At 44.6% G+C, this 22,304-nt stretch overlaps 2 protein-coding genes across 2 annotated transcripts; one reads left to right on the top strand and one right to left on the bottom strand.

Moving 5' to 3' along the window:
* The first annotated feature begins 521 nt into the window (after positions 1-521).
* fam151a (family with sequence similarity 151 member A) lies at positions 522-4,263 on the top strand. The gene is made up of 8 exons (XM_071377296.1): positions 522-794; positions 1,086-1,242; positions 1,533-1,682; positions 1,890-2,052; positions 2,349-2,573; positions 2,705-2,844; positions 3,215-3,349; positions 3,520-4,263. Exons 1-8 carry the CDS (start codon positions 606-608, stop codon positions 4,140-4,142), a joined length of 1,782 nt encoding a protein of 593 aa, XP_071233397.1. The 5' UTR covers positions 522-605; the 3' UTR covers positions 4,143-4,263.
* On the bottom strand, positions 4,246-22,131 carry LOC139560477 (acyl-coenzyme A thioesterase 11-like). Its single transcript, XM_071377294.1, has 16 exons — positions 21,993-22,131; positions 13,874-14,059; positions 11,060-11,129; positions 10,777-10,837; positions 10,542-10,643; positions 10,157-10,292; positions 8,063-8,216; positions 7,350-7,469; positions 6,959-7,097; positions 6,701-6,756; positions 6,525-6,591; positions 6,045-6,128; positions 5,721-5,854; positions 5,395-5,559; positions 5,190-5,316; positions 4,246-5,053 (listed from the first exon to the last, which is right to left on the bottom strand). The coding sequence occupies exons 2-16, from the start codon at positions 14,028-14,030 to the stop codon at positions 4,874-4,876; spliced, it is 1,752 nt and encodes a 583-aa protein (XP_071233395.1). The 5' UTR covers positions 14,031-14,059; positions 21,993-22,131; the 3' UTR covers positions 4,246-4,873.
* Between the last annotated feature and the right edge of the window lie 173 nt (positions 22,132-22,304).

The following is a 22,304-nucleotide window of genomic DNA, read 5'->3' as shown; positions in this document are numbered from 1 at the left end:
TGTCTGGACAATAACAATGATGTTCTGATAATGTGACATTAGAATACGATGTGCTGGACAATCAACTCCATATCACACCTGTAGTTATCAATAAATATCTTCAGATAAAAGTGTATAAATAATTAATCCATCAGTTTGAGAAATGTATTTGGTTATAAATCATTAGGCCACCACACGTTTATCTTCTAAGTTCATCCTTGACCCGTGAAAAAACAATAGGCTAGTTCTCTCGGAATCCAAGGGTAGAGAGTCATAAGAATGAGATGAGAGAGGTGAGATAGTGCTCTGTATTCTCTTTATCTGCTCTGTGAAATCACTGTGATCTCTGGTCCATAGATAACACACACACACACACACACACACACACACACACACACACACACACACACACACACACACACACACACACACACACACACACACACACACACACACACACACACACACACACACACACACACACACACACACACACACACACACACACACACACGTGTTCACTCATTATAAAACACTACACTTTCTCTCACTCGACAACAGTCCAACAGTCCTTGTCTGCCTGTCTGCACTGAATCTGACTGCACTTGTCACAGCTTTGAGATCTCATGGAGGAGGAAAAGACAGAGAAAATGTATGAAGAAGGAAAGAAGAAAGAGAAAGAGGAAGAAGAGAATGAAGACCTGAGGAGATATTGTCGATACTTTACTAAAGAACAGTTGATCATGCTGTGTGTCTGTGTTGCTCTGCTTGTGCTACTTCTGGTCATCATCATCACCTCTGTTCTCCTGACTCAAAATGGAGGTAAATATCTCTCTCAAAAAAAAATGCAATCAACAGTTATTTACTTACTGATCCCAGAATATAAATTAATCAGCATAATAATCCATTGAAATATATAATCTGTTGATCTTAACACTTTCAATATTTTTTTAAATAATGTTGAAATGGCGTTTGTATCTACTGTAACCCATGTTACGCCTTGCTTGTATCTTGATCACTATAACTGCAGTTTCCATATCGATAAGGGCTACAGGTTACGATAGCTAATCATCTGTGACGAGAAGATAATAACTGTTCCTGTGCCTACTGGTAGGGCATCTGAAACGATCCTGCCGTTCCCTACTGATGGAGACATGCTGGACTTCCTCGTCCAAACTGGAGACATCAGGGAGAGAGACGCGCTGTACGCCACCTGGTATCACCGTGCCAACAACAAGTCAGAGATGAACATAGCACTGCAAAGTAATTTTAAAAAATTAAAAAAGATGCATTGTTCTCGGGAATTCTATGAATTCTATGTAACCTTAGCAGGTATGGTACAGAAAGTGTCAACATTAAGTCTACATTTGATAGTATACAGAGGGGATTTGCAGTAGCATTCACTTAGGACACACCGTAGCAAAACGTTTCCCAATGGAAAATGAAAAAGAGTGTTTCTTATTGGACACGTTCAGGTAGTCCCTCCCTGTTTCAATCCGTTTTAATCTGTTTGTTGGCTAGTGAACACAACCCTGTTCTGTCCCCCTCTCTAGGTTCTATCATGGTTCTGGAGGCTGATGTGACTGTGCAGGGATACGCTACGGTCAACGTGACCACTATCCCCATCATGGCTCATCCTCCTGCTGTCTACAGTGACAACACTCTGGACCAGTGGCTGGAAGCCGTGCTCCAGTCAAAGAAAGGTATCAAACCTAGCAATACGACTTAAGATATCAATTCAACTCTAAATATCAGTTAGAGCCTAGTGAAACAGTTTCTTCTGGTCCTTTAGTACCAATCTATAAAGTCAATCAATTATCCAAAAGGATCTAAGCTATGCATAATCACATGAAATCTGATGTACTTTCGTATTACGTACAACATGTCTGTAATACAACTGACTCGTTCAGGCATAAAGCTGGACTTTAAATGCATCCAGGCGGTGACTCCCTCTCTGGGCATCCTGAGCATGAAGAACCAGACTAAAGGCATCAACCGGCCGGTGTGGCTGAACGCTGACATCCTCCCTGGGCCAAACGTCCCAGCCTTCTGGCCTGTCATCGACGGACCTGAGTGAGTAACAAGGAAAGAGCAATCGTATTAGCCAAATCCCAGACCTGTATGTTTTGCTTTATACTTCAGCAAACTAATTTTACAATACAGATCTCGTATAAGCAGGATGGATTGCCAAGTACAATTTAGTTTCAACCTTTTCTTTCACAATAATCATGACCAGATAGATTTTTCTTATTCAATTTAAGGTACCAGTGCTTTATTACATGTCACTGTCTGACTTGGAGATCTAACAGGATTTCAGAGTTTGAATCAGTCTCATACTAATTATACCCAACTTTCCTGTCTCCATGCAGGTTCTTGGCAATGATCCATCAGAGTTTTCCAGACGTGACCATCTCTCCTGGATGGGCAGTTCTGTATCTGCCCCAGTTCCCAAACGTCACCTACACACAGGCCATGGTGGAGGACATGTACGCCATCATCAAAAATGTCCCTCAGACAGTCACCTTCCCCATCCACGCGCTCATGGCCAAGAACGGATGGCCTCACATCAGCTGGCTACTCAGCCAGTCACCAAAGTAACTAGAACAGCTAGTCCCTATACAGTAATTGATCTAGTCGTGACTTTCATATCTTCCAATCACACTGATGAAGGTTACACTTGTCTGAATGGTGGACAATGAGATAAGCTGTCTGTCCCTGTGTACAGGTTCAGTCTGACTCTGTGGCAGAGCCAGGAAAAGAACCCCAGTGTGAATGACCTGCTGTTCGTCAGAGACAACACAAACCCTAAGCGGGTCTACTATGACATCTATGAACCTGTCCTGTCCCAATTTAAAGAAGCTGCCAGTAAGTCAAACCCCGTGAAACTCTCCTCTGAGACGCCCAGACATTTCAAAATTTTGTTGTAGCTCTGAACTAGTTAACCCGATTCAGGATTAGTTGACATGTTGTGCTAGCTGTGCTAGCTCTGGAATAGATCAAACACATGGAACAGCTGGGGTTCCCTGAGGAGAGTTTTGAGAACCATCTGTGACTTCTGTACAGTCATACGAATCATTATCATTAGCTTATTCATTATTAGTATTACCATTCTACATTCCTGTCTTGAAAATGTATTTCAAAATAATTCTCGACAACTCGTAAAACCAAATGGTATTTCCAACCAGTCCATCCTGATATTAATGCAAACAGGACTGAGTTGTTTGTGTGATTGTAGAGCAAAGAGATCGGCAGAGGAGGTTCTACCCTGGAGGAGACCTGATTGACTATTTCCAGCCGAAATATAGAGATGGCTTGTACATCCAGTGGAACACAGTCACAGACAGAGCCTCACTGCTTTCTCTGCTGTCAGGTAGGAGTGATGATGAAGGGTGGGGGTGTAACCAAAATGGCAACCTTAGAATTGCAATGATAGGTTTTATACAGATATTTTTATTTTTTGTTCAGTGACATTCATACTGTCTAGAGTTGAATATTGAATACAGCGGTCAAATCTCCTGATGGATTCATAATCTGTTGCAGACAGTGCCAGTGGCATGCTCATCATTCCAGTAGGATCTGGTTCCGCCCAGCCTGGGGTCCCAGTGGTGGAGGGCTCCCGTCCAGAGTTCCTTCTCCAGGACTCCCTGAACCTGGTTCTGGCCTCTCCAAAACCCTTTGGTATCTACTTAAGGATCCAGTCCCAGAGCCAGCTGGAACCCTCTCTCCGCCTCCTCAGCTCAGCTTACCACAGCGACCTCCTGTACCGCCCCGTCTGGGTCAACATGGCTCTGTCCCATGGAGCCTTCCAGACCCAGGGCTACATCTCTGGGAGGGAGTTCCTCCACACAGTCAACCAGGTGTTCCCCTATGTGACCCTGGCCCCCAGCTGGCCTCTTGAAGTCCTGAGGGAGGGGTATAACAGGGCCATGGTGGATGACATGGAGGTTTTACTGAAGGGGGCGTGGCAGGCTGTGTCCCTGCAGGTGAGGGCGGAGCCACTGGGGAGATCTGTCGAGGGACAGAGGAGGATTCGGGAGGTGCAGTCACGGTACTCACTTACAGTGGAGACCGGGATAGAAAGTGGGATTGATGAGGCAGGACCACAGGCAATCATGGCCAACCTCTCTGGGAGCAAAGACAGAAGCTTGTTTTTTTATAACTGAGAACTACTGGTCTAAGATGTGAAGACATGATCACCTCTTAAATTAGTTACATTTTCATCTAATCTTTTGTTGTATTTAAAGTAAATGAAAAACAACCATTCAATTTAATTGTAATATATTTATTGTAAAATTGTTAGCAATAATTTTGTACAATCATCTTTGTAATTTCAATTGTTATATATATATATATAAAACTTTAATGCCTGTAGTTTAAGATATGATATTCTTATCTTATGTGTAACTTGGCTGAAACATTTGAATGCCTCGTCATAAAAAACATCATGAAACATATCTGACATCAAATGCAGTGTTACTTTCTGTATTCTGACCCTTTATAAAACAATACAGAGCTCTACGCAGTAAAAAAAACATCTCGTTAGTATTCATTCTCTGGAAAACTTAAAATACAATTTACATTTCTGTCTCATATCATTTTCACATGTTATAATTGGAGATGCAAAACATTGTTAAAAACCATCAGTGCCCCCAAAAATGTTTGCTGTAGATGCTCCTCTTTCATTAGCCTGGTCCCAGATATATTTTAAGGTCATTGTCAATGGCCATAGGAGTTGGCAAGACAGCACAAACAGATTTATGAACAGGCTCCTTACATTATTCACTCTAATAAAAGAAGACTTGAACTTCATCACAGCATCTAATGGCAGTCTGTTAAATCCATCAGCACAATACTCATCGAGGGTGAGGTGGTCAGGTGTGGTGAGGATAGGGGGTTACAGTAGTGTACTACTCAGTGTGGAGGGTGGTTGGTCTTTGGGGGTAGGGTTGTCCCTGTTGTCCTGGAGGAAGGTACTACAGGTGCAGAAGGTGCCGTAGAAGCTGGAGGAGAGCCCGGCGATGTCTGTGGAGATGTAGGGCAAGACCTCGGGAGACGCCTGGTTGAAGTAGGAGATCTAGGAGGGCCAAACAGGATAGGAGTTGTCCTCATCATTAAAGTTGCCACCGGTCATGGTCATTTTACCAGTGGTAATTCAAGAGACTACAAACACATTGGGCAAACAATTTGTTACTGGTTGCACACTTTCTTACCTTGGATACAGTGTTGGAGACCTCCATGATGCTGAAGCCGGCACACAGCACCTCCCCTCTGTTGTAGCCCTCTGTAGGAGGGTGTGTGGGTAGAGTGACCGAACGTAGAGCAATAACATAAGGGTCCCTTGAAAAGAGAAAAATCTCTTTCTATCACATTGTCTCTCTATTTTTCTGTTTGTCTGTCTGTCTGTCTGCCACTCACCCGCTGTCACACGGCGGTCTCCTGGAGGCCAGGAGAATGAAGTCCTGGACCATCCCTCCCTGATTGGCTGAAGAGCTGCTACTGACCCCACCCCGGCATATGGAGGGAGTCACCACGCGGTACAGAAAGTCATCGTCGTCCACCCTACGAATCAGCTCACACCTCCTACACAGGGAAAGTCATGAAATCAGGAGAAGACAGTGACACATACTATGCAGTGCGGGAGGCTGCTGTGTATACTCTTGAGGTCTTATACGCCACTTAAGAGAGGGTCCTGTGTTTGTGTGTGGGTGTCGGTCTGTCTGTCTGTGCATACAGATACCCACTCGTAGTTTGGATCCCACTCCACTCTCTTGCTGAGGTCAGAGAGCATCATGAAGGCCCTCTCAGCCGGGACGTCTGCCTCAAACTCAATCTTAAAACTCAACACCTGCTTCTGCTCCAGGGTGTACAGGCTCACCTGTGGGCCAGAGGGGGATTACATAAGCCATGATTAGTCCTGAATTTAACATGAGCCCAGAGTATTTCCTAGTTTGGCACTGTGATCGAGAAAAACTCTGGGCCCTCGTGGCCATAGCCTGTGTCCCACAGTGGCTCCCTATCCATTATGCCTTGTGGATGGCCTAAATAAAAGTCTCAACCCAGCTCACCTTGTTTTTCTCAGAGTTTAACACCCAGTTGTTTCTGGCAGCCAGCATCTTCAAAGCAGACACGTTGTTGTAGCTCAGGTACACCTGCAGCCATTCAAAATACATTCAAGGTTATTGTTCCCATTTGACACTTGTTCACCTTCAAACACAGTAAGCACAATGTGTTAATTGGGAGAGTTAGACATGACATAGCACTTTAGCACTCACGCTATCACCTGGCGATACATTTTATCATTGATTTCAAGGCCCAAGTGATTGGACAGTCCATAAAATCGGCCCATGCATGTATGACCTTTGGTCTTACTCGGGACTAAGATGTGCTAATCATTCTAGATCAATCTTGGATCTTAATCAACATTTTAACTCTAACCTCTGTACTATTCTAAACTGTTTCAACTGCTACGTTGAGTGAGAACCAGAACCAGAACCAGAGGGTGTATTCAGTACTGTTTGATGTTAAGGTCTCTCGTCGTCCTTTACCTGGTTGCTGAGGTCCCACGGTACAGATAAGGGCACCTCAGTCTGCTTGCAGGATATTATGTACTTCCTGAATGGACACACAGATCTGTTACAATATTCTATTGTGTGCACCACACACTTTGCAGGCTACATTGCAGTCACGATTAAAGTTACTCAGGAAGTTTCCTTCTCTTCACCTGTCCAGTCGTATTTTCTTTCTAGCGATGGCCTCCTGATACCGTCTCCTTCCCTCCTTTCAGTGAAAGAGGTTAAATAAGACAGAAGGACCATATTGTGAAATATGTTAGGTATATTATATATATTAGGTATATTATATATATATAATATATTAGGTAGTTACTGTTCATTAACTGATAATAAAAATCTAAATAGGAATGTATAGAATTTTTTATCTAATTTCACAAAAATTTGAATGAGAACTGTTTGACTCTGACCAGGGGTTCAGGTTGTATTTTTGGCAACGTGCAGGGCTTGCCATCCCTGTCGCAGACCTCAAAGGTCATGAAGGCGCTGTTGATGTGCCTCAGAGGCTCCTCCCCCTGATAGGCCTCTGCACACACACCCACCTCCATGCTGCGACATCACAGGGACACAGCCAATCACATGACCATCTCAGGTCAGCTCAACATTCCAATGTAAGTTAATGACTGAAATTTGAACTTATTCAAGATTAATCAAACAATTACTCAATAAATCAATCAATAATGTGAGCACAAGTTCTCCCGATCCTTATCACCATTGATTTGAAAGACTCAAATACAAAAAACTGTCACAGTCAAACCAATTTATAGCCTTGTTTTATACAGTATATGATCTGAAGCTCACCTGTTCTTGAATGCATTGTTTACGATGGCTTTGAGGACCAGCCGGTCGCCCACGTGTGAGGGACCCCTGAAATGGAACATGTCAATGCTCCGCAGGGTGGGGTGGGCGTTACACAGACGACTGGAGAGGAGTGGAGAGGAGGACGAAGAGGACGAAGAGGAGGAGTGAGAAGAGGGAGCGGAGGAATGAGAGAAGGAGGAGGAAGATGAGGAGGAGGATGTTACAATACTGTGTAATTACATTCTTATCACACTCTGCTTGTGTGGTGTTTTCTGTTCTTGTTTAACAGTGTGTGTGTGTCAAATCTAATTTTATTTGTCACATGCGCCGAATACAACAAGTGTAGACCTTACCGTGAAATGCTTACTTACAAGCCCTTAACCAACAGTGCAGTTCAAGAAGAGTTAAGAAAATATTAACTAAATAAACTAAAGTTAAAAAATGTAATAAAAAAGTAACAAGAAAATTACATAACAATGACAAGGCTATATACAGGGGGTACAGGTACAGAATCAATGTGCGGGGGTACAGGTTAGTCAAGGTAATTTGTAAAGTGACTATGCATAGATAATAAACGGAGTAGCAGCAGTGTAAAAACAGAGGAGGGCGGTGGGGTTTTGGGTCAATGTAAAGTGTGTGTGTGTGTGTGTGTGTGTGTGTGTGTGTGTGTGTGTGTGTATGTGTGTGTGTGTGTGTGTGTGTGTGTGGGGTACCTAGCAGCGATAGTAGCCACGTTCTCCATCCAGGCCATGATCTGTCCTCCGAACGTGTTGACCTGGTGGTTGGCATGAGGAGGGAGAACCAACTCTACACTCTCTACCTGCGTCCTCTCTGCTGGCACCGCCTTCTCAGTCTCCTGGACCTCCACTAACACACACACACAGGTTATTACAGCACCTGTCAGCACACAAACTCAACATTACTTACAGTGCATTTGGAAAGTATTCAGACCCCTTGACTTTTTCCACATTTTGTTACGTTACAGCCTTATTCTAAAATTGATCAAATGTGTTTTTTCCCCTCATCAATCTACACACAATACCCCATAATGACAAAGCAAAACAGGTTTTTAGAAATGTTAGCAAATTTATAAAAAATGGATAACTGAAATATCAGACTTACATAGGTACTCAGACCCTTTACTCAGTACTTTGTTGAAGAACCTTTGGCAGTGATTACAGCCTCAAGTCTTCTTGGGTATGACGCTACAAGCTTTGCACACCTGTATTTGCAGAACCTCTCAAGCTTTGTCAGGTTGGAGAGCGTCGCTGCACAGATATTTTCAGGTCTCTCCAGAGATTTTCGATCGGGTTCAAGTCCGGGCTCTAGCTGGGCCACTCAAGGACATTCAGAAACTTGTCCTGAAGCCACTTCTACATTGTCTTGGCTGTGTGCTTAGGGTCGTTGTCCTGTTGGAAGGTGAACCTTGGCCCCAGTCTTAGGTCCTGAGCGCTCTGGAACAGGTTTTCATCAAGGATCTCTGTACTTTGCTCCGTTCATCTTTCCCTCGATCCTGACTGGTCTCCCAGTCCCTGCCGCTGAAAAACATCCCCACAGCCTGATGCTGCCACCACCATGCTTCACTGTAGGGATGGTACCAGGTTTCCTCGAGAAGTGATGCTTGGCATTTAGGCCAAAGAGTTCAATCTTGGTTTCATCAGACCAGAGAATCTTGTTTTTCATGGTCTAAGAGGATTTAGGTGTCTTTTGGCAAACTCCAAGCAGGGCTGTCATGTGCCGTTTACTGAGGAGTGGCTTCCGTCTGGCCACTAAACCATAAAGACTTGATTGCTGGAGTGCTGCAGAGATGGTTGTCCTTCTGGAAGGTTCAACCATCTCCTCAGAGGAACTTTAGAACTCTGTCAGAGTGACCATTGGGTTCTTGGTCACCTCCCTGACCATGGTCCTTCTCCCCTGATTGCTCAGTTTGGCCGGGCAGCCAGCTCTAGGAAGTGTCTTGGTGGTTCCAAACTTCTTCCATTTAAGAATGATGGAGGCTACTGTGTTCTTGGGGACCTTCAATGCTGCAGAATTTTTTTGGTACCCTTTCCCATATCTGTGCCTCGACACAAGCCTGTCTCGGAGCTCTACGGACAATTCCTTCAACCTCATTGCTTGTTTTTTGCTCTGACATGCACTGTCAACTGTGGGACCTTATATTGACAGGTGTGTGCCTTTCGAAATCATGTCCAATCAATTTAATTTACCACAGGTGGACTCCAATCAAGTTGTAGAAACATCTCAAGGATGATCAATGGAAACAGGATGCACCTGAGCTCAATTTTGAGTCTTATAGCAAAGGTTCTGAATACTTATGTACATTTTATCTTTATTTAACTAGGCAAGTCAGTTAAGAACAAATTCTTATTTACAATGATGGCTACCAACCCTAACCCGGACGACGCTGGGCCAATTGTATGCCGCTCTATGGGACTCCCAATCACGGCCAGTTGTGATACAGTCTGGAATCGAACTAGGGTCTGTAGTGACGCCTCTAACACTGATATGCAGTGCCTTAGACCACTGCACCACTCGGAAGCAAATAAGCTACTTCTTTTTTTTATTTGTATAAAATTGCAAAAAATTCTAAAAACCTGTTTTCGCTTTGTCATTATGGGGTATTGTGTGTAGATAAAAATACATTATTATAGGCAACTTTAGAACAAGGCTGTAACCTAACAAAATGTGGAAAAAGTCAAAGGGTCTGAATACTTTCCGAATGCACTGTAGCATAAAGTGTCATACACCATTACAGTTCCAATAGTGATGATAGTCCTCTTGCAGAGGTCATTGCCACGGCGACTGACCTTGTTGAAAGGCCCTGTTGGTGAGCAGGTCCTTCATGATGTCAGCGTGGACCAGCCTCATCCTCCTCCTCTCAGCTGCTAGGCTGTGCTCCACCTGCTCCGTCTGGGTACGTGGGACCAATGGACGCAGCTGCATCTGTGGAATGGATAAACGCGCACACACAAAACACACACACAAATGCACGCACGCACGCACTCACGCACACAAACACACGCACACACACAAATGCACGCACACACACACACCAGGTTATTATAGTACCTGAGAGCATATGCACACACAGTCAACTCAACATTACTCAACATCAACTCTTACACACCATCACACCATCTGTATCCTTTCATTAACGTTGTTCCACACACTATGTTCCCAATCAAATCTCACCTTTCCTCCCGTAGTGCGCTGGGTGACAAACGTGGCAAATGCCTGACACACCCTCCAGTGGCTATCGCTGAACAGGTCCTCACAGTTCACCACGATGCCAACCTTGAGACACACACAAAGCATCACAAAGGATAAAAATCACAGGAATTCAACTATTTGTCCAGCCGGCAATCCATCCGTTAGGATAAACCTATAGGTTGTATTAAGGTGTTATAGGGTTTGAACATGGCCTGACCTCCATGCTAGTGTTGAAAGCTCGGTTGACTTTGGCCTTGATGTTGACCACCTGTCCAACCCTGAAAAACACACACACCCATTTCCACTAGTGTATGTCAACCACACTAGGCATGGTAAAAATAACAAATCCAGAATCTAAGCTGTGGCTTCAGTTCTTTACTGTATGTCTAATGTGTAAAGGTATACCACCCGGACCAAGGCTTCTTGTCAAAGAACACAAAGTCCAGAACGACTTTGATGACTTATAATAAGGAAGGTGAATCAACAACACAGACACTTACCCAATAGTGTGTTCAAAGTGGATGTCATCGACCGAGGCTGTGACACAAGGACACCCAGCATGCCTTTCAGCTGTGGTGAGAAGGAACACATTGACTTGTCACTTTCTGTCGTCTAGAGGGTATATGTACATAGCTACTTCAATTAGCTCGTACCCCTGCATACCGACTCGGTACTGGTATTCCCATTATATAGCCATGTTATCTTTACTCGTTATTGTTATTTTTTATTCACTGTGTATTTATTCCTCGTGTTACTATTTTATTTGAAAAAATAATACATTTACCCCCTTTTTCTCCCCAATTTCGTGATATTACGATCTTGTCTCATTACTGCATCTCCCCAACGGGCTCGGGAGAGGTGAAGGTCGAGCCATGAGTCCTACAAAACATGACCCGCCAAACCGCGCTTCTTAACACCTGCCCACTTAACCCGGAAGCCAGCCGCACCAATGTGTCGGAGGACATTTTCACACCCTGATCTGTTTCACCTTTCTTGTGCTTGCCTTCACCCCCCTCCAGGTGTCACCCATTTTCCCCATTATCCCCTGTGCATTTATACACCAACTACTTTGCAGACAGAGTTCAGTGTGTCAAATCGGAGGGCCTGTTGTCCGGACCTCTGGCAGTCTCTATGGGGGTACCACAGGGTTCAATTCTCGGGCCGACTTTTCTCTGTATATATCAACGACGTGGCTCTTGCTGCGGGTGATTCCCTGATCCACCTCTACGCAGACGCCATCATTCTGTATACATCTGGCCCTTCTTTGGACACTGTGTTAACTAATCTCCAAACGAGCTTACAACACTCCTTCCGTGGCCTCCAACTGCTCTTAAAACGCTAGTAAAACCAAATGCATGCTTTTCAACCGTTCGCTGCCCACACCCGCCCGCCCGACTAGCTTCACTACTCTGGACGGTTCTTACCTAGAATATGTGGACAACTACAAATACCTAGGTGTCTGGCTAGACTGTTAACTCTCCTTCCAGACTCATATCAAACATTTCCAATCCAAAATCAAATCTAGAATCGGCTTTCTATTTCGCAACAAAGCCTCCTTCACTCACGCCGCAAAACTTACCCTAGTAAAACTGACTATCCTACCGATCCTCGACTTCGGCGATGTCATTTACAAAATAGCTTCCAATACTCTACTCAGCAAACTGGATGCAGTCTATCACAGTGCCATCCGTTTTGTTACCAAAGCCCCTTATACCACCCACCATTGCGACCTGTATGCTCTAGTCGGCTGGCCCTCGCTACATATTCGTCGCCAGACCCACTGGCTCCAGGTTATCTATAAGTCTATGCTAGGTAAAGCTCCGCCTTATCTCAGCTGACTGGTCCCGATAACAACACCCACCCATAGCACACGCTCCAGCAGGTATATCTCAGTGGTCATCCCCGAAGCCAACACCTCCTTTGGCTGCCTTTCCTTCCAGTTCTCTGCTGCCAGACTGGAACGAATTGCAAAAATCGCTGAAGCTGGAGACTTATATTTCCCTCACTAACTTTAAACATCAGCTATCTGAGCAGCTAACCGATCACTGCAGCTGTACATAGTCCATCTGTAAATAGCCCACCCAATATTGTTTTTATTTACTTTTCTGCTCTTTTGCACACCAGTATCATTACTTGCACATCATCATCTGCTCATCTATCACTCCAGTGTTAATCTGCTAAATTGTAATTACTTCGCTACTATGGCCTATTTATTGCCTTACCTCCTCATGCCATTTGCACACACTGTATATAGACTTTCATTTTTTCTATTGTGTTGACTGTACGCTTGTTTATTCCATGTAACTCTGTGTTGTTGTTTCTGTCGCACTGCTTTGCTTAATCTTGGCCAGGTCGCAGTTGTAAATGAGAACTTGTTCTCAACTAGCTTACCTGGTTAAATAAAGGTGAAATAAAAAAATACCGTATTTTCTGTTTGTATGTTGCCAGTTCCTTCTTGTCTCATCAAGTCTACCAGCGTGTTTTTCCGTACTCGTGTTCTCTTTTGTCCCTGTTTTCTAGTTCTTCCGGTTTTGACCATTCTGCCTGACCGGACCCTGAGCCTGCCTGCAGCTTACGGACTCGGCCCTGTATTACCGACCTCTGCCTGCCCTTGACCTGTCGTTTGCCTGCCCCCTGTTCTGTAAATAAACTTCTGTGGTTTGAACTGTCTGCATCTGGGTCTTATCCTTAGCTCTGATAGAAACACCGTTCAATTGACAACCAAAGTCAGCCTTCAGGTACCCGGCCCGCCACAGGGAGTGATAGAGCACGATGAGCCAAGTCAAGATATAATAACAGATATGTTACAGTTAATACAGTATGGACTACTGCTCAACATTACAACACACTTAGCCTTGTGTGCGAAGTGTGTTGGTTCTAGTGAGTGTAAGAGTAATTTTCTCATGACAGCCATTTACGTGACAGCAACACATCAGTAGGAACAGTATGGTCTTTCAGTCGCTAAATACTGTTCATATTTTTTCCCTTAAACCAAGTAACAAAAGTTACAACTCTAAAATAATATTGAATCTGTTATCATCAGCACAGCCTATTACTCCAGGAGTTTAGGTGACAGTGAAGTATTCAGACGTCCTAGGAACATCTCAGCTGTTTTTATCTGTGAACAAAATGCAATATGTTACATTGTGTTTATGTTTCATAGTGAGAAACTATGCCATCTCCGTCTATGCAAAGGCTTTACTGAGCATGATGCGGGTGTGTATGAGATATCTTTCAATCCAAAACTGGATCAATAGGCCTATTCCCACAGGCCCATTGTGAGTGAGAACACACACAGACAGACAGACACACACCTGAAAGACAGGCTGTAGAGTCCATCCATTTGAGCAGCTGACCCACACTGAGCTCCTGCCGGTGGTTGGCATGGCAGGGCATCACTATCTGGCTCTTCTTTACCTCTGTAAGGTTCCTGAACACCTCCTCCTCCTCCTCATCCTGGGGTCTGCTCATCTTAGGGTCTCAGATCTTAGGTCTCCTCTCTAAGAAAGGTAATATAACGTTGGTCAATGAAAATGCATTTCATTTGAGTGACCTAGTGACCAACATGTTATCCATGCAAAATGTGGCTATAGAATAATACATTTCTAGGAAGAATACAGAGCAATAGCAAAGAAAACTCTGTGGCAGTAGCCCTTGCCTGCCCCATGACATACCCAACCTCAAATCTACACAGGAGATGTGACAGATTATTGCACAGGGATTGCAAAATCTTGTACTGGAATAGGAGCTTCCCCTAACATAGCCAACTAAATAGCAATGCTAGTTCATTCCATATGACGGCTTAAAGTACCGTCGTATAAAGTTTAGCAGCATATTTTCATATCAAGACTATAAGTGTATAGCTAAACTATCTGAGCTACCAGCATAAATGGGCATAGCTAAGTACCTCACCTCTACGAAGATTCCACGTACGGAGTTGAGCGTAGACTATCATTTTTTTAATGAACCTTCGACTCCGAGGCACCATGCAGTCAATACCAAAAACATTTAAATTCTAAAACCCTTACTGTGTACCTATGTTTGTCCTCTGTAGATGCGTGCCTTTCTTTGTTGCTAAAATACCTACTTTTTAATAAAATGTTAATCAAATACAACCACCGACTGTTTCATCTTGTTAAGATTCAATTGGCACATTCGCGATGAGTTGCCATCTTAGAGTAACAGTAATAAGGAAACAGTCGGAGGTTGTATTTGATTAACGTTTTATTAAAGAGTATGGATTTCAGTAATCCAAGAAAGGCAAACCGAGGACAAACATAGGTACACGGTAAAGGCTTAAGAATTTACAAATTCTGGTCTGCGCTCAAATAATCATTGTGGATTTGAGGTACTTGGCTAGAACGGGAAGTTCACTCGGGGTGCCAGGTTGCTAACTACAGAGAAAAGTTCACTCCAAAGTACCAGTCTGGTCTCATAGGTTAGATGTAACATAGTAAACTAAAATCTGGGACACTCAAATTAGTATGATACTCTATATATACAAAGGTATGTGGACACCATCTTCAAATTAGTAGTTTTGGCTATTTCAGCCAGACCCGTTGCTGACAGATATATAAGATCGAGCACACAGTAATGCAATCTCCATAGACAAACAATGGCAGTAGAATGGCCTTACTGAAGAGCTCCGTAACTTTCAATGTGGCATCGTCGCCACCTTTCCAACTAGTCAGTCCGTCAAATTTCTGCCCTGCTAGAGCTGCCCCAGTCAACTGTATGTGCTGTTATTGTGAAGTGGAAAAGTCTAGGTGCAAAAACGGCTCAGCTGCAAAGTGGTAGACCACACAAGCTCACAAAACTGGACCACCGAGTGCTGAAGCGCGTAGTGTGTAAAAATCGTCTGTCCTCGGTTGCAACACTCACTACTGAGTTCCAAACTGCCTCTGGAAGCAACGTCAGCACAAGAACTGTTCGTCGGGAGCGTCATGAAATGGGTTTCCATGGCCGAGCACCCGCACACAAGCCTAAGACCACAAGGCACAATACCAAGCGTCGGCTGAAGTGGTGTAAAGCTCACCATGATTGGACTCTGGAGCAGTGGACACGTGTTCTTTGGAGTGAAGAATCACGCTTCACCATCTGGAGACGAATCTGGGTTTACAGGATGCCAGGAGAATGCTACCAGCCCCAATACATAGTACAAACTGCAAAGTTTGGTGGAGGAAGATAAATGGTCTGGGGCTGTTTTTCATGGTTTGGGCCCCTTGTTTCCAGTGAAGGGAAATCTTAAGGAAACAGCATACAATGCCATTCTAGACGATTTTGTGCTTCCAACTTTGTGGCAACCGTTTGGGGAAGGCCCTTTCCTGTTCAGCATGAGAATGCCCCTGTGCACAAAGCGTGGTCCATACAGAAATGGTTTGTCGAGATTGGTGAGGAAGAACTTGACTAGCCTGCACAGAGCACTGACCTCAACCCCATCGAACAACTTTGGGATTGAATTGGAATGCCGACAGCGATCCAGGCTTAGTCGCCCAACATCAGTGCCCGACCTCACTAATGCTCGTGGCTGAATAGAAGCAAGTCCCCGCAGTAATGTTCCAACATCTAGTGGAAAGCCTTCACAGAAGAATGAAGGCTGTTATAGCAGCAAAGGGGGGACCAACTCCATATTAATGCCCATGATTTTGGAATGAGATGTTCGACGAGCAGGTGTCCACATACTTTTGATAGTGTATGTTGCATTCGCTGTGGTGACAGAAGACAGAGGTTTACTTGAAAGGAGAAAATGAAAAGGAGGGTGGATGGGTGTTGTGTACAATTCGAACATCTAGCAACCCAAAGGTTGTGTGTTTGAATCTCATCACTGAAAACGTTAGATTTTTAGCAAATTATAAACTTTGCAACTCCTTACTACGTTTTAGCTACTTGCAACTACTTAGTCTTAGGATGTTAGCTAACCCTTCCCGTAACTCTCTACTGCCCATCTTTTCCCTCAGGCAACAAATACACTTTTTGGCCCTCACACCCCCCATATTACTATTTTCAAATTCCTACACATGAAAATGTAAGGTGACTTCCGTGTAGTTGAAGACGGTGCCCGAGCGAAGACGTTTGTGTGCCCGACAGGATACAGCAAGACCCGGAGCCCAGAAGACGGTATCCCGGAGAGGGTCTCATGGGGGAGACCTATCCTTTTCTTTTGATTTATTATTTAATAAACACCCTTGAAACCGAGCTAATCATACTCTGTCCTTGTCTGATATGTGTAAACGTCTTGACCAAACCCCCTGGTCTGCCACAATATATACACTGCTCAAAAAAGTAAAGGGAACACTTAAACAACACAATGTAACTCCAAGTCAATCACACTTCTGTGAAATCAAACTGTCCACTTAGGAAGCAACACTGATTGACAATACATTTCACATGCTGTTGTGCAAATGGAATAGACAACAGGTGGAAATTATAGGCAATTAGCAAGACACCCCCAATAAAGGAGTGGTTCTGCAGGTGGTGACCACAGACCACTTCTCAGTTCCTATGCTTCCTGGCTGATGTTTTGGTCACTTTTGAATGCTGGCGGTGCTCTCACTCTAGTGGTAGCATGAGACGGAGTCTACAACCCACACAAGTGGCTCAGGTAGTGCAGCTCATCCAGGATGGCACATCAATGCGAGCTGTGGCAAGAAGGTTTGCTGTGTCTGTCAGCGTAGTGTCCAGAGCATGGAGGCGCTACCAGGAGACATCAGGATGTTTGGAGGATAAAGGGGGAGGCTTGCAAGCCAAAGATCTGGAGAAGGTCTGTATGGAGGAGTGGGCCAAAAAACCCTGCTGCAGTGTGTGCAAACCTGGTCAAGAACTACAGGAAACGTATGATCTCTGTAATTGCAAACCAAGGTTTCTGTACCAAATATGAAGTTCTGCTTTTCTGATGTATCAAATACTTATGTCATGCAATAAAATGCAAATTAATTACTTAAAAATCATACAATGTGATTTTCTGGATTTTTGTTTTAGATTCCGTCTCTCACAGTTGAAGTGTACCTATGATAAAAATTACAGACCTCTACATGCTTTGTAAGTAGTAAAACCTGCAAAATCGGCAGTGTATCAAATACTTGTTCTCCCCACTGTATATATATGAAAATTGGCATCGGCTTTGTTTGGTCGTCCAATAATCGGTATCGGCGTTGAAAAATCATAAATCAGTCGACCTCTAATTTTGACCCCCCCCTTTGTTCAGGGACACATTATTCAATTTCTGTTAGTCACATGTCTGTGGAACTTTTCAGTTTATGTCTCAGTTGTTGAATCTTGTTATGTTCATAAAAATATTTACACATGTTAAGTTTGCTGAAAATAAATGCAGTTGACAGTGAGAGGACATTTCTTTTTTTGCTTAATTTATATTTCACTTAATAAATGTTATGAAAATATCAGATTTTCCTTGGTGTTTTAGTAGCCTTATGGCACAGCGTTTCCCTGAGGCAAAAAATGATATTGGTTTTTGGGGTCAAAGTATATATTTGTTATTATTGATACATTACCCGAAAGCCTAAATCTTCCAAAAAAAAAGATGGATAAAAATAAATAATGAAAAAGCAAACTGTGTGCAGTAGAGGGTTAACCCTTTAGCCCAACTCCTAACTCCTAACTCCTAACTCCTAACCTTGGGGTGGCAGGTAGCCTTGTGGTTAGAGGGTAGGGGTGGCAGGTAGCCTAGTGGTTAGAGGGTAGGGGTGGCAGGTAGCCTAGTGGTTAGAGGGTAGGGGTGGCAGGTAGCCTTGTGGTTAGAGGGTAGGGGTGGCAGGTAGCCTAGTGGTTAGAGGGTAGGGGTGGCAGGTAGCCTTGTGGTTAGAGGGTAGGGGTGGCAGGTAGCCTAGTGGTTAGAGGGTAGGGGTGGCAGGTAGCCTAGTGGTTAGAGGGTAGGGGTGGCAGGTAGCCTTGTGGTTAGAGGGTAGGGGTGGCAGGTAGCCTAGTGGTTAGAGGGTAGGGGTGGCAGGTAGCCTAGTGGTTAGAGGGTAGGGGTGGCAGGTAGCCTAGTGGTTAGAGGGTAGGGGTGGCAGGTAGCCTAGTGGTTAGAGGGTAGGGGTGGCAGGTAGCCTAGTGGTTAGAGGGTAGGGGTGGCAGGTAGCCTTGTGGTTAGAGGGTAGGGGTGGCAGGTAGCCTAGTGGTTAGAGGGTAGGGGTGGCAGGTAGCCTAGTGGTTAGAGGGTAGGGGTGGCAGGTAGCCTAGTGGTTAGAGGGTAGGGGTGGCAGGTAGCCTTGTGGTTAGAGGGTAGGGGTGGCAGGTAGCCTAGTGGTTAGAGGGTAGGGGTGGCAGGTAGCCTAGTGGTTAGAGGGTAGGGGTGGCAGGTAGCCTAGTGGTTAGAGGGTAGGGGTGGCAGGTAGCCTAGTGGTTAGAGGGTAGGGGTGGCAGGTAGCCTTGTGGTTAGAGGGTAGGGGTGGCAGGTAGCCTAGTGGTTAGAGGGTAGGGGTGGCAGGTAGCCTAGTGGTTAGAGGGTAGGGGTGGCAGGTAGCCTTGTGGTTAGAGGGTAGGGGTGGCAGGTAGCCTAGTGGTTAGAGGGTAGGGGTGGCAGGTAGCCTAGTGGTTAGAGGGTAGGGGTGGCAGGTAGCCTTGTGGTTAGAGGGTAGGGGTGGCAGGTAGCCTAGTGGTTAGAGGGTAGGGGTGGCAGGTAGCCTAGTGGTTAGAGGGTAGGGGTGGCAGGTAGCCTAGTGGTTAGAGGGTAGGGGTGGCAGGTAGCCTAGTGGTTAGAGGGTAGGGGTGGCAGGTAGCCTAGTGGTTAGAGGGTAGGGGTGGCAGGTAGCCTTGTGGTTAGAGGGTAGGGGTGGCAGGTAGCCTAGTGGTTAGAGGGTAGGGGTGGCAGGTAGCCTTGTGGTTAGAGGGTAGGGGTGGCAGGTAGCCTTGTGGTTAGAGGGTAGGGGTGGCAGGTAGCCTTGTGGTTAGAGGGTAGGGGTGGCAGGTAGCCTTGTGGTTAGAGGGTAGGGGTGGCAGGTAGCCTAGTGGTTAGAGGGTAGGGGTGGCAGGTAGCCTAGTGGTTAGAGGGTAGGGGTGGCAGGTAGCCTAGTGGTTAGAGGGTAGGGGTGGCAGGTAGCCTAGTGGTTAGAGGGTAGGGGTGGCAGGTAGCCTTGTGGTTAGAGGGTAGGGGTGGCAGGTAGCCTTGTGGTTAGAGGGTAGGGGTGGCAGGTAGCCTAGTGGTTAGAGGGTAGGGGTGGCAGGTAGCCTTGTGGTTAGAGGGTAGGGGTGGCAGGTAGCCTAGTGGTTAGAGGGTAGGGGTGGCAGGTAGCCTTGTGGTTAGAGCGTTGGGCTAAAGGGTTAACCCTCTACTGCACACAGTTTGTTTTTTCATTATTTATTTTTATCCGTCTAAAGGTTGCTAGATTGAATCCCTGAGCTGTCATTCTACCCCTGAACGAGGCTGTTAACCCACTGTTCCTAGGCTGTCATTGTAAATAAGAATTTATTCTTAACTGACTTGCCTAGATAAATAAAAAACCTTAACCCCTAACCTAGCTAACGGTTAGCCACCTAGCTAACATTAGCGTTCGCCTGGTCATTCCTACCATGCGGTGCCTTTTGGTCCTCACGTTTTTTAGGAAAAGTATATATGTACCAGTCAGAAGTTTGGACACACCTACTCATTCAAGGGGTTTTCTTTATTTTTACTAATTTCTACATTGTAATTGAAATGCATTCCAGGTGACTATCTCATTAAGCTGGTTGAGAGAATTCCAAGAGTGTGCAAAGCTGTCAAGGTAAAGGGTGGCTACTTTGAAGAATCTCAAATATAAAATATATTTTGATTTGTTTAACACGTTTTTGGTTACTACATGATTCCATATGTGTTATTTTATAGCTTTGATGTCTTCAGTATTACTCTACAATGTAGAATAATCTATGGATTTCATATGACTGGGAATACAGATGTGCATCTGTTGGTCACAGATACCTTCAAAAAAAGGTAGGGGTGTGGATCAGAAAACCATTCAGTATCTGGTGTAACCACCATTTGTCTCATGCAGCACAACCCATCTCCTTCGCATAGAGTTGATCAGGTTGTTGATTGTGGCCTGTGGAATGTTGTTCCACTCCTCTTCAATGGCTGTGCGAAGCTGCTGGATATTGCCGGGAACTGGAACACGCTGTCGTACACATCAATCCAGAGCATCCCAAACATGCTCAATGAAATTGTGTACAGATCCTTGCGACATGGGGCCATGCATTATCATGCTGAAACATGAGGTGATGGCAGCGGATTAATGGCACGACAATGGGCCTCAGGATCACTGTATTTCTGTGCATTCAAATTGACATTGATAAAATCCAATGTTCGTTGTCTGTAGCCTGCTCATACCATAACCCCACCACCACCATGGGGCATTCTGTTCACAACGCTGACATCAGCAAACCGCTCGCACACACAACACTATACACGCTGTCTGCCATCTGCCCGGTACAGTTAAAACCGTGATTAATCCGTGAAGAGCACACTTCTCTCCAGTGTGCCAGTGGCCAGCGAAGGTGAGCATTTGCCCACTGAAGTCGGTTACGACACCTAACTGCAGTCAGGTTAAGACCCTGATGCGGATGAGCTTTCCTGAGACCGTTTATGCAGAAATTATTCAGTTGTGCAAACCCACAGTTTCATCAGTTGTCCGGGTGGCTGGTCTCAGTCAATCCCACAGGTGAAGAAGCCAGATGTGGAAGTTATGGGCTGGCGTAGTTACAAGTGGTCTGCAGTTGTGAGGACAAACTGACATTTAAAAAAAAAAAAGATGTTCGAGGCTTATGGTAGAGAAATGAGCATTCAATTATCTGGCAACAGCTCTTGTGGACATTCCTGCAGACATCTGTGGTGTTGTGTATCAAAACTGCACATTAAAGAGTGGCATTTTATTGTCCCCAGCACAAGGTGCACCTGTGAAATGTTTACTAACATGGATGTAAACAAATTTGTGAAGAACATTTTAGAGAAATACGCCAAAAGTTGGAAAGTTTCTGGGATCTTTTATTTCAGCCCATGAAACATGGGACCAACACTTTGCATGTTGCGTTTCCATTTTTGTTCAGTATATTTAATAGCTAATATTTTTCATAAGTTGATGAATAGCAGCCGGGGACATGGTATAAACGTCGACACACACTAAAAACAAAATGCATAAAATTCACTTCGACATCCATATATTTGCGTTTTTATAGTAAAGACACCTAACTTGATATTTAAAGCCCTTTGGAATCCACATTTTACACTAAATAAGGTGATATTTCCTAGGGGCACCGGTGAATAGGAATGACCCATGCATCTAGCTAACGTTAGCCACAACAAATTGGAATTCGTAACATATCATACGAAATGGATGATGCACATCCACAAATTAATATCATACCAGACCAAACGTAACAAATCAACAAAATGGCAACAGAGCAGCGAGGACACAAAGAACAGTCTGGTGCTTTTGTCGATGAACTTACCTCAAAAGTTATAACACGCACAGGAATATCGCATTGGGCTTTTTAGATGGTCTACACTGTACATGGGTAGAGCGCACAATCTCGGGCGCGTTTCAGCTTGTTATGACAGCGTGATAGGACATGGTGCAGCATGAAATGGCTACTGCTGCCAACACCACCTCCCACCCAAACCACATTTTAAGGTGGAATGGATCATTTCACCAGCACATTTCATTGTATGACATACAATCCACCTTAATTGTGTGACATCTGTATCCATTTAATAAATTCTGGAAACAAATTAAGCTTCTCAAAATAATGTGTTTGTCATAA

The sequence above is a fragment of the Salvelinus alpinus genome, chromosome 30 (genome assembly GCF_045679555.1).
Source record: "Salvelinus alpinus chromosome 30, SLU_Salpinus.1, whole genome shotgun sequence".
Lineage (NCBI taxonomy): Eukaryota > Metazoa > Chordata > Actinopteri > Salmoniformes > Salmonidae > Salvelinus > Salvelinus alpinus.
The sequence above is the reverse complement of the archived record's forward strand: the minus strand, read 5'-3'. Positions and strand labels throughout refer to the sequence as shown.

Excerpts from the sequence above, each read along its gene's own strand:
- LOC139560477 (XM_071377294.1), bottom strand. The coding sequence starts at position 14,030 with ATGAGCAGACCCCAGGATGAGGAGGAGGAGGAGGTGTTCAGGAACCTT. Across the intron at positions 10,644-10,776 it reads CTTTCAACACTAGCATGGAG|GTTGGCATCGTGGTGAACTG; the intron begins GTCAGGCCATGT and ends GTGTGTCTCAAG. Across the intron at positions 7,470-8,062 it reads GTGGCTACTATCGCTGCTAG|TCGTCTGTGTAACGCCCACC; the intron begins GTACCCCACACA and ends ACTCCTCTCCAG.
- fam151a (XM_071377296.1), top strand. The coding sequence starts at position 606 with ATGGAGGAGGAAAAGACAGAGAAAATGTATGAAGAAGGAAAGAAGAAA. Across the intron at positions 1,683-1,889 it reads CGTGCTCCAGTCAAAGAAAG|GCATAAAGCTGGACTTTAAA; the intron begins GTATCAAACCTA and ends TGACTCGTTCAG. Across the intron at positions 3,350-3,519 it reads ACTGCTTTCTCTGCTGTCAG|ACAGTGCCAGTGGCATGCTC; the intron begins GTAGGAGTGATG and ends AATCTGTTGCAG.